At 57.2% G+C, this 14,935-nt stretch overlaps 1 protein-coding gene across 2 annotated transcripts in view; it reads right to left on the bottom strand.

The window, feature by feature from the left end:
* Positions 1 to 5,473: 5,473 nt before the first annotated feature.
* The window catches only part of COL26A1 (collagen type XXVI alpha 1 chain), a 166,684-nt gene continuing 157,222 nt past the window's right edge, over positions 5,474 to 14,935 (bottom strand). For both annotated transcript variants that reach the window (XM_070411520.1, XM_070411519.1), the window contains exons 8-13: positions 13,703 to 13,786; positions 11,860 to 11,912; positions 9,215 to 9,250; positions 7,942 to 7,989; positions 6,321 to 6,405; positions 5,474 to 5,634 (exon numbers count right to left, since the gene is read on the bottom strand). In XM_070411520.1, the coding sequence (XP_070267621.1) occupies positions 5,474 to 5,634; positions 6,321 to 6,405; positions 7,942 to 7,989; positions 9,215 to 9,250; positions 11,860 to 11,912; positions 13,703 to 13,786 (467 nt within the window). The remainder of the gene's footprint in view (positions 5,635 to 6,320; positions 6,406 to 7,941; positions 7,990 to 9,214; positions 9,251 to 11,859; positions 11,913 to 13,702; positions 13,787 to 14,935) is intronic.

The following is a 14,935-nucleotide window of genomic DNA, read 5'->3' as shown; positions in this document are numbered from 1 at the left end:
GGTGCCATGTCACATATAGAAATTTTTTGATATTTGCAACCATAGTAAAACAAAGATTTATATTTTTTATATTTACTTTATATATTTAAATGCCATTTAACAAAGAAAAATCAACCAAAAAAAATGAGTTCGCATGTCACCTCTGACACACATGTCATGGGTTCGCCATCATTGGCCTACTTGAGATCAGTGCTTCCCAATCCTGTGCTGCGGATGGACTGCAGGTGGGCTCAGGTGTTGGCCCTTGTAGGTGACCAGGCTGGGCATGGCTGCTGAGTGCAACGTGTTATGTATCCCAAGTGCTGTGCAAATATCCTGTTCTCTGTGAGCTGTAATGTGAGAAGAGAAAGGCCAGGAAGCTCTGCCCAGTTGAGGGCAGAACAACTCGATTTCAGGAGTGACCAAGCCTATGGCTGGCATTCTAGGTCACCCACTGGTACCAGCATTGCTGGGGTTCTTGCGCCAGGAATCTTGTAGAGAGGATAGTGCTGTGGGGAGAAGGGTAAGAGGTTGTCCCAGCATCCTACAGAATCCTCACAGATCAAGCCTCAGGATTTGGCTGAGATTTCTGGAATATGCTGATCCAACAGATCTGCCAGGGACCTTACAAGTCACCATAGTGGTTAAGGGTGCAGGCTGCTGCTGGACCATAAGGAGCAATGAAGCATTGATATATATCACAACATGGATGAGCCTTGAAATCATTATGCTAAGTAAAGGGAGCTAGATGTAAAAGGCCACATATTGTATGAATCCATTTGTATGAAATGTCCAGAATAGGTAGGTCTGCAGAGACAGAAAGCAGATTACTGGGTGCCTAGGGGTAGAGAAAGTGGGAGGAATGGGGGTATGAATAAATGATACAGCGTTTCTTTGGGGGATGATGATAATGTTCTAAAATGGATTGTGGTGATGATTGCACAACTCTGAATATAATAAAATCTGCTGAATTGTGCCATTGAAATGGGTGAGTATAACAGGATGTGAATTATAGCTCAATAAAGAAAGCTCCATTACAAAAACATGGGATGTAGGCTGCGGGCTTACATAGCTTGGGTTCAAACCCCGACCACTTACTACGTGGACAACCTTGGGCAAGTCCCTTAACCTCCTTTTGCATGAATTCGTTCATTTGCTCACCTGCAAAATGAAGACAATTAAAGCACCTGTTTTGTCAGGTTAGCGTGGGGATTAAATGAGTTAATACACAGCCTGACAACAGTAGGCAGCTGCTCTTCCTAGTTCAGGGAAGCAAACCTTTGTTGGGCAAGGTGGACATGAGAGCCCCGAGAGGTTAAGTGACTGGCCCACTGCAGGCTGAAGGATAGCCCCCACCCCAAATATATGTCCAAGTCCTAATCCCTGGACCCTCTGCCTGTGACCTTATTTGGAAAGAAGGTCATTGTGGATGTGATTAAGCTAAGGATCTCAAGATCATTCTGGATTACACGCCGGCCTGAAACCCAATGGCAAGTGTTCTTGCAAGAGACACACAGAGGACAAGACAGACACGGGGAGGTGGGGTGGGGTATGTGAAGACAGAGGCAGAGGTTGGAGGGATGCAGCCACAGCCCAAGCGACGCCTGGAGCCACTAGAAGCTGGAAAAGGCGGGAACAATTCTCCCTGGAGCCTTCGGAGGGAGCCTGGCCCTGACGACACCTTGAATTCAGACTCCAGCCCCCAAAACGGTGAGGACACATTTCTGGCAGTTGTTACTGCAGCGTTAGGAAACTTGTACAGCCACTCAGCCTGAAGTGCCAGAGCCGGGACTCCTGACTCCAACGGTCACTTGGGACCCTTCACTGCATTTATCTGTGAATAAAGAACAGCCTCGACCCAGATACCAGGACATTTCTGGAAGTGGGTTCTGTGGTCCCTTTTTACAGGCAAGGACACTGAGGCCCTGTGGTCACTTGCCCATGTCACACACCCGTCAGTGTGGGGGCAGGCAGACTGGGAAGTGCGAGCTTGGCTGTCACCTCCAGCCACACCACTCACTAGACTTACCAGCCTCTGCCTGGACAGTATTTAATTTGCCTTTTATAATGCATCAACTGCAAGTTCATTAATGGGCAATTGAAAGTTATAGGTGACATTAGAATTTATTAATAACATTGGAAGTAAATCTCCCTGGAATTCAAGTAATTGAAAATCTTGTGAAATTCTCTTTTTTATAATCCATAAAGCAGGTCTGGAAGAGAGGTGTTCCAGAAACCTCGGGGGCGGTTGGGATGGCAGGTGTGGGAAGTCGGGGTGGGGAGGGGCTTCTGTTCTGACTTAGGCCCTTCTTGGATGCCCGCCTACCCCTCCCCCCCCCCCCCCCCCAGTCCCTGCCTCTGGGAGTCTGGGAAGGAGTCTCTCCTACTGGGACTGTCCTGTGACACTGCAGTGATCAGAGCTGGGTGCCGGGGAGGCAGATGTGACCCTGCCCTTAAGATCACAGCCGAGTGGGGAGACAGGGCTGTGAAGGCGCCTTTTTGATTCCGGGGTGACGGCTGGCACAGCCTGGTGGCACCTGGAATGCCTCCAGCCAGGGTCAGGCAGCTCCTGCCCATGCAGGAGAGCCTCTTGTGGGGCTCTGGGACACACCAAACTCAGGGTGAGAAGAATGAGTCCCCAAAGCACCCTTCCTGCTCATCCTGGAGTGGGCCAGCCTCACCTAGGGCATTCTGGGAGGGGAGATGCTTGGAGGTGGCTGCGGAGCCCAGGGGCTTAGGTGTCTGATTAACTTCCAGAAACACCTCCATTCCTTCCTGGCCCCCAGAAACAAGTCACGCCGTGTTTTCTTGAGTTTCAGTCCCAGAAATGTGGGGTCCTATTGGAATGCCCAAGAGGAACCCCACCTGGACTGTCGGGGCTTCCAGCCCACTTCTGAGTTTTTGACCAAGGCCCCCAGCCCCTCTACTGGGAGGTCCTACTGGGAGGACACCAAGGCAGCGCATTTGGTGTCCTGGGCAAGCAGAACAGTCTCTCTTAGGGCTCCATTCTTCCCAGGGGTCTGGGAGGTTGAAGAGCCTCCTGACCTGCTTCACTAAGGGCTAGAGGACTCAGCTTGTTAGATGGCGTTGGGTCTTGTGGGAGCCCTGGGGGTGCTTGGGGCAGGACGGGGGCGGGAGGGGGGGTGGTGTCCAGCGAGCTGAGATTGTGACCTACAGAGAAAGGGGCCCAGCCACCTGGGAGAAGCACTGCCCGACCCACCCTTTCCTCCTGCACCCCTGCGTGCAGCTCTGTGTACACCTTGCCCAACGCGTCACCAATGAGCCACCCTCTCCCTCCTCCAAGCCTTTCCCCAAGCTGCCTGCCCTGCTGCAGAGCTCCCTCCTGTTTAGCTGACTCCTGCCGGTCCCTGAAGACCCCTTTTCCTCCATGCTCCCTCCTCGTGCTCCCTGAAGATTAACTGCCTCCTCTGATGTATTGATGTGACCCCATGGCCACTGCCTTTGTGGGGAGCCGGCACGGCCATGGCATACTCATGCCAGCTCAGCCTGGCTCAGTGACCCTGAGTGGGGGCGATGAAAGGCTTAGAAAAGACAGACAAGAGAATGAAAGCTGGGTCTTGGTAGGACGCTGATCTTCTGATGGACAGCGCCCGCACCCACAAGCCGTGTCTTTATTTTATAGCAGATGCCATGAGGCAAAGGGCGTGGTCAAGATGTTTACAACATTCTCATGGGTTTCAATCCTACTCAACTACATGCACCTGAACTCTATCAATCAGGCACGTGGGGCCACGTGTTCCGACCACAGGTTCAAGCTTACAACTACAGCTGTTGGCTATAATTGTGCTGGGAAGGCTCTGCCCTCCAAGCTGGGACTTGCACGTGGCAATGAGAGGACTGTGCCCTCTCCTCAGTCCAAGGCTTGAACCTGTCCAAACACTGTAGCTGTGCCCCATAGCCTGCCATATGTCACACTGGCCAGGATTCCCTGTCCTCACACCCAGTCACACTGTCACTAGATGCGGGCCTTCTAGGATGGCTTTCTGCAGCACCTGGGGGTCACCATGGCCAGGCAGGCCAGGCCCCCTGTAGCCATAGCCACACAACATGAGACCCCCAGTGGGAAGAGCACCTTTATTGTCAGAGCATCACAGACTTCCCGCCCACCTCTGATCCCCCCTCCACCGCCCCCTCCACGAAGACAGGCCTGCGGGAGGCTGCACGTTGGCTCCAGGGACAGCTCTGCCTCGGAGGGGCAGTCAGAGCCTCGAGGAGGAAGAGGTTACCAGGTGGGGGGCGGGCCGCAGCCTCCCAGGGGAGCTGGAGCGCTGGGCATGGGTCGCTCCTGCCACCAGGGGAGACGCGCTCGGGGTGGCGCCAGCACCAGTGCGTCTGAGTCATGTCCCTCGCATGAGAGTGGGTCCCGGCCCAGCGAGAGAGGAGCACCGGGGAGGCCCGCTCACAGGGGACCCGGGCCTGCGAGGCCTTGAATGGCTTGGAGGGCTGTGGTCTGAGCTGCTCTGTTTGGAGCAGCAGGGAGGAGGGTGTATGTGGAGTGCCTGGGCCCACCGCCCTGAGGGTCGGCACATCTCCCCTGCAGGCCTGGGACTGACAGCCCCCCTTTCTCTACTTCGTCAGGAGGACATTAGACTTGTCATGTGATGCGGAAGTGGCCACCCCGATAGGTCCCCTGAGAGACTGGGAGAGGGCAGGGTTGCCAGTGCTGCCCCTGGAGGGTGCATGTTCCCATTAAATCCTCCCTCCTCCGCTCAGGGGTGCGAGGCCCTGGTGGGTGGGGGTGGGTGGGCTCAGAGAGACTGGGAGGCAGCAGTGGGTGATGCCAATTAGGCTTGAGGACCCTTGCACCTCAATGCTCCTTTCTCAATCCCCATGTCCCTGTGACACTCGTAGGTTTATTCGGGGTCTCCCTGGCCCCCAGCCAGGGGATTGGAGTTGAAGAATGAGATCCAGGGCCCTGTCCTTCGTCCCACTGTCCATCCAGCTCCCCACAGACCTGTGCTCACCCTGTCTGAGTTTTCTGTGAAGAGGGAAGAGGAACTGAAAGACCTGGGTTCCAATCCTGCCCCCACCCTCCATGGTCTGGTGGCTTTGCAGTTATTTATCCTCTCCAAGTCTCTGTCCCCCTGTAAAGTGGGGGTAACAAGCCTACCTCCTAAGGGTTAAATGAGACAATGTAGGGAGAGCTCCTTGGATGGCCCGAACGTCGTGGGAACTCAGTAAATGCTAAGGATTATGATTATTCTCAAACCCAGACTCTGACTCCTGCAGAGGGTGGGAGGTGGGGGAGGGCAGGAACCAGAGCAGGGCTCTGCCAAGGGCGCTGGGCCCTCTGGATCCTATCCCCGGAGGTCCCAGCTGTCCCCAAGGCCCCCCAGCCCTGGGGGCCAATGTCCCTCATGATTGTCCATGCCTGAGGCCCAGCCCCATTAGGGGCGCCTTCAGGATCCAGTGGCGGCGCAGGCTTGAGGGCTGGGTCTCTGGTGGGGCCGGGCTTGTCCTGGAGAGTTGGGCCCTACTTCCCGCTGCTGGCCCGGCTTGTGCTCTTCTGCACAGGGCTGGGGCCAAGCAGGGCAGCGAGGGAGCCATCCGGGGGGGCGCCACCACGCTTCATTTTGAGGTTGGCTCTTAGGGCGGCATCCTGGCCAGAGCCCCCCTCAGGGGAGGCCAGGGGATCTGGAAGGAGAGCAGGAGGGTGGGCCTTAGGAGCACTCAAAGGCGCCTTCGCTTCACACTGCCCAGCGAGGATAGGGCTTTCTACCCTGCATTCACTCATTCACTCACTCATTCATTCATTCATTCTCCAACAAATGCTGACCAGGGCTGGGCTCCAGACCCTGAAGAGGTGCCAGTCACCACCCTGTCCCCAGGGCGAGACATGGAAACCCCAGCCCAAGAGGGAACCAAGGCTCTACAGAGCCCTGTGAGGAGAGATGAGGTCGGCTTCCCAGAAGTGAACTTGGAGCAGGCCCTGAAGTGGGAGTTGGTGCTGAGGAGGTGGAGGGACCAGCTTGAGCAAAGGCGTGGAGGTGGGAGGGCACCTGGGAGGACTGGATGGTGGCTCTGTGTCACTGGGCACCCGGCTATGCTGGGGAGGGACTTAGGACTTGATGAACCTAGATGTCAGGCATGGGCAGCAGGGGGTCACCCAGGGTCCTTGAGCGGGGAGGGTCGGCAGGGTCAGGCTGGGGTTTGGGGGAAATTACCTGGCAGCCAAGTGAAGGGCACATGGAAGCAGGGAGACCAGAGACAGTGGCAGCTGTCACGAGGGCAGCAAGGAGTGGGAGGTCGGAGCAGAGGGAGATTCCCAGCTCCGTGGCCAGCTGTGGGCCCACCGTTCCTGGGCCCTGGTCACCACTCACCGTGGATCCCTATCATGTGCTCCAGGATGAGGACTCTCTCTGCCAGGATCTTCAAGGCCTCCCGCAGCTGCTGCACCCCCTCACCCTGCGGGGAGGAAGCAGCCAGGGTCAGGGCCATTTCGCCTCAGTGTACATGTTGTCCCAGTCCCTCCCATTCCTGCCTGTCACCAGCAATACAACAGCCACCATCCACTCTGGGTCGGGGATAGCGTTTGGATTCTTGTTCACAGACAAGGAACCAACGCACAGAGAGGGTAACCAGAGTCCCCTGGACACACAGCCTGGAAGTGGCCTAGTGGCTTTCATGCCCAGGTATGTTCCTTCAAGTCTGGGCTCTTCTGCTCCAAGCTGCCTGCCAGCTTCCCCTGTGTGCCCTTCTTTCCAGAAAACGCCCTCAGAGCACCTAGAACAGGCCCACAGGTGGGGGAGCTTGGCTGATTTCCGGCCTGGCACTGCCCACCTGAGCCCACCCCCAAAAGCAAAGGGGAAGAAAAGCCACTGCTTCTGGGTCCCCGCAGGAGGGCAGGATGATGGCGAGCCTGCATCTCTGAGACCTGGCCTACACGTGGGCCAAGGACCTCGTGTGCCAAGACATGTGAATGAGCTGATTGATTGGTGTCAAGGCCGCTTTGAAAAGTGATGAAGAGACAAGTGCCCGGCTGGAGTCAGCAGCAAAACGGACACCTTTTGCTGGCATAGCATGACAGCTGTCATGACATTCAGATGAATTTAGCTTAAAACACAACAAAAGGAAACCAAAAAGCAGCCTATTGGGTTCCAGAAGAGCGGTCTTCCCACCAGCGACCCAAAGCCCACCAGAAGCTGTATCTGGACAGTATCTGGGATGGGGGTGTCCCCGGTGAGGAGTACCCCCCCCTCGGCAGGGACCTAGCTAAGTCCCATGTTCCCGCCACAGGTTGTACTCTTATGAAATGGGGAGAGCGAGTCATAGGTGCCCTCTGTGGAGAGCGGCTACAGCGTTTGGACAGGTTCAAGCCTGGGACTAATGAGAGGGCACGGTCCTCTCGTGGCAAAGCCACGTGCAAGTCCCAGCACAATTATAGCCAAAGGCTACAGTTGTAAGCTTGACCTTATGGTCCAAACCTGTGGTCCCACGTGGCTGAGTGATATGGGCTGCGGGAGGTGCAGCAAGTAAACAAAGCTTGATCAGGTGCATGTAATTGAGTAGATTCGAAACCCGAGAGAATGTTGTAAACATCTTGACCACGCCCTTACTTTGCCTGGTGGAATCTGGCTATGAAATAAAGACTCGGGCTGCAGGCTGTGGCACTGTCTCTCCCTCAGAGAGCAGCATCCCGCCCAGACCCAGCTTTATTCTCTTGTCTGTCGTTTCTAATCCTTCACCCCCCACCCCCCCATGGCTGTGCTGGTGCGGCACATCCTCTCAGTCTGGCATCCCAAGTGACCTGTGAATCTGCTCACGCCCCAGCATGCACATCCCCTCCCACTGCCTCCTGAGCCCACCACGGCTGCTCTGGTTCCAGCACCTTCCCCCTTTTCCAGTCCCACAAGGCCCTCTGGAAGGTCCCACAGACCAGGCCACCTCCCACAGCTGCCTGCCTCCAATGGCCACCTCGCCAGGGGCCAACAGCACAGTTACCTCTGCGGCAGCTTTCTCCTCTTCTTCCCCCTTCCGGCCAGGCTCGCCCTAGGAAGAAAGCCATGCAGTCAACAGTGGTGCGGGTTGGGGAAGGGGCCTGGGGCGAGCAGAGCAGCGGAGGACCAAGGCCCTGGTCACCCTGCACAGCCTCACTTGGGAGGTGTCTGAACTTGGCTTTGTGGGCTTAATTCTGCTTCTGGGGCCGGGGGGTCAGGTTTGGAACCTCATGAGCTCATGTCTTGGCTCACCCAGGGATCAAGTCTCCTGCCTCTTAGGACTCTGTTTTCCTGTCTCTAAAATGGGGCCAGTCTCATATACACCTACCTGATACTTACTCCTTCTGTGTGACCTTGGGCAAGGTACTTTACCTCTCTGTGCCTCAGTATTCTCATCTGTACAATGGGGTAATAACAGTGTCTACCTCATAAGACTATTAAAAGGATTAGATAGATAACGAGCGTAGACTGGAGCCTAACACATAGAGGTGCTGTGAAAGTGTTGTCACATATTACCAGACAGAAGCCTGGGAGGAGGCATGGCTTTGGAGGCTAACACATCTATGCTTGCCTTCCTGTGTGACCTTGGGAAAGTTACTTAACCTCTCTGAGCTGCCAGTTCTGGCAAATGGGGATAATAAAATACAATATTGCTGGTCTGCTGTGAAGCTTAACTACACTACGGGTGAAGAGCGCCTCCACAGTGGCCAGCACATAGTAGGTGCTCAGCAAAGATCTGTCCTTCCTCCCGGGCCCCATTGCCTCCCCTCTTCCCCCTTTACCTCCACTCCCCATAAGGCCTTGGGCACAAAGGAGCTCCCCCCACCCCCCTTGCAGGGGCAAGAGTTGAAGCTCATAAATTCTTGTTTCCAAGAATGAAAATTAGAAGCCAGCTTCCTAAGCCTCTTAAATTCTGGGATTCAGAGACGGGAAGGGATGCTCTAGGTCTACAGCACATTAACTCAGGGGTCTGGGCTCCCTGAGGAGACCTCCGGACTCTCATCAACCCCTTTAACAGGCTATTTCAGTCCTTGCTCACATTCCCAGTGAGGTGGCTCCCTTCTCAATGTGGGCATCTGGGACTGCACTCAGGTTGCCCCTTTCTGTCCTCTGCCCTACCCTGGATAAGGTCATGTTTGGGGAGGCTGTGGGGTGGAGCTCAGGTAAGGCCACCTGGGAGAGTCCCCCCTGCCACCCCCACCCCCACCCCCAGTACCCTGGGCCTGCACCAGGGCCCACTGCTCCAGGTGTGGCCCATCTAAACGGCCCACACTTACAGATGGCCCCGTCATGCCTCGCTCTCCAGCCAGGCCCTGCAGAAAATCAAATAAAGCAGATGAGCCCTTGCTGCCTTCCCTGGCCAACCCTTCAGTCCTCCCCGCCCCCTACACCGGGCTCTGGATCTGGAAAATAAGACGGGAGGACAACGAATGACATGGAGGAAATGGAAAGGCCACACCTGGGGGCCTCCCAGGTTCTGAAGCCATCCTTCTCTGGCTCCTAAATGAACCTCAGCAGAGCCCTCAGTCTTCTCATCTGCAAAATGGGGCAAAGCACATCCCTCACGTGGAGAAAGACCCTCAGAGACCTACCACCCACAGTGAAGCCACAGTCTGGCCCCTCATGGTACACAGGAGGCTGTGGCCATTCTGACATTGTCAGTATCCGGGCTAACCTTGGCCCTGTTGGGGCCTGGACAGGACCTGCCAGAGAGTCCTGGAAGGGCTGTCCACTGGGGCCCTGGAGAGCCAGAAATAAGCCTTATGCCCTATGGCATCCAGGCCCTGGCCATGGGCTCCAGCCTTAGGGAAGGACCACAGTAAGGAGGTAAGGGGTCCAGATGCCAGCGACATGAAGACCCCTTAGGCCAGCGGTTCTCAACCTGTGGGTCGCGACCCCTTTGACCACTGGAAAACACATATAATTACATATTGTTTTTGTGATCAATCACTATGCTTTAATTATGTTCAGTTTGTAACAATGAAATTGGGGGTCACCACAACATAAGGAACTGTATTAAAGGGTCGCAGCATTAGGAAGGTTGAGAACTACTGCCTTAGGCAGATGCCCGGCCACACCCTCTCAAGGGGAGTTGGACAAGCAGCTCAAACTCGGTCTCCTTGAACCTCCTTGGAATCTTGCAGACCTGGGCCCCCACGAGGACATGGTCTGCAGAGACACCTGAGGCAGCCCTGTTCACAAGGGCCTGGCAAACCGTGGCTACCCTGAAACGTCCACTGCATTCCTGGCAAGGGCTGGAGGCAGCCGGAGAGCCGGAAAGGAGCCTGGCCTAGCCGGGACCCCAGCTCTGCCACCTGCTGTGTGACTCCCGCAAGTGACAGAGCCTCTCTGAGCCTCCACTCCCCCCGCCGCTGGATTAAATGGTGGGATCCCTGAGAGCAGTTGGCATGAGCAGATGGGGGAGAGTGGGGAGCACTGTCATCCCTGACCGCACCTGTGGCTGTGGCTGAGGCAGCCGGAGGGGCACCACTGCGCAGGGCTCCGAGGCGCGGGGAGCTCAGCCAGACTTCTCTCCCCACCGCCTCCTGTGCTTCCCCGGACCTCTCTGTCCCTCACCAGTCTTCTCAGTCACTGTCATTCTCTCACCTGCTCCCAACCCCTCTCTCCAGGGCCTGTGATTGGGGCCTGAGGGACCAGGAGGGAACCCCTGGGGTGCCTCGCTCCGGGGACCTAAACTCTCGGCTTACCTGGGCCACCCCTCCTGATGCAGGAACAGATCAGGCCTGGGGGCCTCCCAGCCCCTCTGCAGCCCTCATCCCACCGCAGGCCCTGCTGGCCAGCCTGGTCTGTCCCACATCCACTCTTGCTCTGCCCTCGGCCTGTGGTCGGCAAACTGCGGCTCTCAAGCCACATGCGGCTCTTTGGGGGCCTGGACTGTGGCCCCCGGTCCTGGCTGTGTCATCAGATGGGGGAATATTTGTCATTTAACTGAAGGGATGAATGAACACATGGGACTCCTCAGGACCCAGTGTCCACAGGGCCAAGGCCAGGATCCACATCCTCACAGTGTGGGAGCCACCTCTCAGCACCTCCTCTCAGTACTACGCCCCGCCCCCCGACCCCCAGCAGAGCTCGGCCCAGGGTGGGGGCTGCACAAAGCCCTGCACAGTAGGACATCCAACACCCAGCAGGCATCCCGGGCCCTTCCTCCTCCTCTGAGTGATTTTCCTCCCAGACCAGCCGTGGGCAAACAACGGCCCGCGGGCCGGATCCGGCCCGTTTGAAATGAATAAAACTAAAAAAAAAAAAAAAGACCGTACCCTTTTATGTAATGATGTTTACTTTGAATTTATATTAGTTCACACAAACACCCCATCCATGCTTTTGTTCCTGCCCTCCGGTCCAGTTTAAGAACCCATTGTGGCCCTCGAGTCAAAAAGTTTGCCCACCCCTGTCCCAGACCCTTGGGCTCCTGTACTACAAGGTGCTTCCACCTGGCACTTCAGTTCTCTTTGCTCCCTGTAACAACCCCTCCCTGGCTCAGCAGCCAAGGAAGCCAGAACCCGGGGAGGCTGCCTTTTATCCCGAGGTCACATCTGAACGGCAGAATAAGTTGGGGTGGAGCACCCAGTTAGCCTTTGGGGTACCCCTCCCACACAGGTGATTCTTGGAACAGGATGACAGGCTGGGGTGGACATTCTGTGATGCTGGCCTCCCTGGATCTCAGTCAGCTCATCAATAAAATGGGAATGACGCTAACACCTCTCTGGCAGAGAAGAAATGAGCAGCGAAGACCACTGCTGCTGCTAAAACCAGAATCTCGTGCCTACGTGCCCCCGGGGCCCACCTGGGCCCAGGTGGACTGGTTCCTTCCAGAGCAACTCCTGCAGCAAAAAGCCTGGCTCCTCCCTTCCTAGGAAGCCACTGACCCCTCACATGCCAGAAATGGGAGAGGCCTTACCTGGGATCCAGGTGCACCTGGGGGTCCTGGGGGACCATGTGGTCCTGGGGGACCTGTTGGCCGAGTTATAGACAAGTTACCTGGGGCCAGAGAAGCCTTTTGCCCCCATCAGCTCTAGAGAGGGACATTTCCACCCCCGCCCTCACCCCAGCCCCTCCCCTGGCCTGCCTCATGGGCAGCAAACAAAGATCTGGTGACTGAATGGGGGGGGGGGGGGACAGGGAACACCCACTCCCCTGGCCTCTCCTGCCCATACTCAGAGCAGAGAGCCCACCTCCACCCGCTCTCTCCAAGCAGCCTACACCCCAAACTGCTTCTCCTCCCAGGGCCTCATCCATGGGGCCACTCTGCAACCAGCCCCTGGCAAATCTCTCCCACATCAGCCCCTCCTTGGGACTTGGGACCAGACCCCCCAAGGTCATCCTTCTTGCCTGGGTGACTACAACTGCTTCTTGATCACCCACCCTCCATGGGGACACCCAGAAAGCCACTGTTCGGTGAGGTCCCTCTCAGCCCCGCCCCTCCACACTCCCCAGATACCCTCCCGGAAAGGTCCTCTGCTCCTGTGCCTGTGCCAATCCGCTCCTTCCCCCGGAGCTCCTCCATTCCCTCCACATCCCTGCAAGTTCTTTCCTACTGGTCTTCCCTACAACTCTCAGGCTCAGCATCTCCTTCCCCAGGAAGCCTCCCTAGCACCCGCCCCCACCTCTCTTCCAGAACTTCTGGCATGCACCAGCCACCACCCTGCCTGCTGTCAGTCCCCATGTCTGACCGCCTCTGGGGCAGAGAGAGTCCGGAGGGTCAGACTGGGCCACATGGGCCCAGCACAGGAAGCGGTTCATGATGACCTTCTGGCACCCTTGGACCAGGAGGCCTCTGTCCCTCCCCGCACAGCCTGTGCCTCCCGGGCTGCAGGGAGCCGCCATGGGCTGTTCCAATGTGCCCCCCGGCTTGAGGAGGCCGGCAGGACAGTGCACCCAGGTGGGGCACACATCTGCAGTCACAGCACATCACCTGCGGCCCCCGGTGCTCTCAAGCTCATTCCCTCACCGGGTCTGAGCATTTATCAAATGCCGCCTTCGAAACAACGCCTGCCCTGGCCGGGCCCTCCCCCGACCCTGCTTTCCGTTGTCATCGTCACCCTCAGATCTGTGGACTCACTTACTTATGAGCAAGGTTTGCTTTCTCCACGAGAGTGTAAATACCACCAGGCCTTTGTTTTATGAACCTTTGTTTTATGACAGGAGGGACCTAGAACACTGCCCAGCAGGTAGGATTTGCTCAGTGAATATTTGTGCAGAGAGTAAATGAATGACAGGGAGTGAGTGTTCTGGGCCTGGGGACAGCCACACAGCTGGGCGGGCCGGGCTTCGGTGGCCCTGGCCCCAAACGCCCCTGTCCAGTGAGGGTCCATGGAGGGTGGGGGCCAAGCCAGATCCAGGCTCAGCCCATTGAGCCCAGGGCCATCTCCTCCCGCAGGGCCACTGGTTTCTGCCTAAAGGCCCGGGACCTTGTGCCTCTCATAGTACCGGTCCCACCTGAGCTGCCCTGTGCTGACCCCATGCTCCCCCTGGCCCTGGGCCTCCATGCATCCAGTGCATCCACCACCCAGATCCACATGAGGGCAGCTCTGAACTGCTTTACGTGGGCATCAGGAACTCGGGGTTCCTTTGTCCAGTCCCACAAGTGAGCTGCCAAACAGTAGGTTGGGGCAGACCCAGTCTCTAGCACCCTGCCAAGGCCACGGGCCCCCTAATGGCTCCTTCAAGTCTCCTTGGCCCAGGCCAAGCCCAGGATGGGGCACCCAATCCAGGCCATTGGTGCTGCTGCCCTCTGCACTTACCTGGAGGGCCGGGGGGACCCCGGGGTCCTGGGACACCGGCCAGCACCGTGTCCACGGCGGCAGAAGCCAGCTGTGAGTCTCCATCTGCGGGAAGAGCAGACGGCCTGTGACCTGGCAGGGTGGAGTTGGCAGAGCTGGGAGGCTGGACCTGAGGTCCCCCAGAGCTGGGATGGATACTCCGGACCCCACTGGGGCCTCAAAACAGCCCTGGCAAACAGATGCAATTGCTCCCATTGCTCAGAAGAGCACACGGTGGCCAGGTCAAAGGGCCGCAAAAGCCCAGTGAGCTTCTTATAAAGACAAACTCTTTCCTGAACCATCCAGACCCTTCAACTCTGGCCAGTCCCACTCACCTCCCCAATGCCCCAGGCTGGCACTGTCTTCCAGGTTCCATCCACGTGCCTGCCCTGATGCGCCCAGCTGGCTCACTCACTCAGGGCTCCTCTAAGAAGCCCTCCCTGCTCACCCCTCTGAGCTGCCTCCATCAGGGCTCTGGGGCAAGGTGGGGCCTGTCTAATGGCCTGTCTCCCAAGGCCTGGGCTCCTCTAAGGTGAGCCCCATGCGACTTCACCCTGCGCATCCCCAGAGCAAGGACAGAGCAGCCAGGCCCAGGAACTGTCTGGGCTACCTCTGCCCCTCCCTCCACACATGGGAGCCTGGACTGTCCTTCCCTAGGCCTCACAGCAAGTGGGCACCTGTGGGTGCTCAGACCCACCAGCTGTCCCCACTGGAGCATCCCCACCTTTCCCAATGCTCACACCCCAAAAGCCGCCCTCCCTCAGGAACCCCAGGGCTGGGGAAGGAGGGCTCTGGGCACTGGAGGTGGTAGGTGGGCAGCGTCAGTCTGACACAGGGCATCATGCCCAGGCCGGGCAGCCTGCAGCACTCAGATGGCTCCTCATGGCCCAGGGGTATGGGGCTGCTGAGCCCTGAGACCCCCAAGTGCATCACAAACACTATATTCTCTCCCTGCCCAGGGGCATCTCTGAGCCACATGCGGGTGAGAAAGCCGAGTGTTCAGTGAGTTAACATTCGCTCCAGACACCCCATGAGAGAGCCGGCCCCTCCCCAGGCCCTGCCCTGCTGACCAGGCCCCTCACTCACTGAAGATACAGCCCAGGACCCCAATTCACTTGGTTCAGGCTAAGGCTGAGGGCTCTGTTTTACAAGCCCAGAGCAATTCCATCAAGAAATATTATCACCCCCACTTTACAGATGGAAAAACTGAGGCTC

The sequence above is a fragment of the Myotis yumanensis genome, unplaced genomic scaffold, assembly GCF_028538775.1.
Source record: "Myotis yumanensis isolate MYYU_CA2020_CCGP unplaced genomic scaffold, mMyoYum1.0.hap1 SCAF_4, whole genome shotgun sequence".
Classification (NCBI taxonomy): Eukaryota; Metazoa; Chordata; class Mammalia; order Chiroptera; family Vespertilionidae; genus Myotis; species Myotis yumanensis.
The sequence above is the reverse complement of the archived record's forward strand: the minus strand, read 5'-3'. Positions and strand labels throughout refer to the sequence as shown.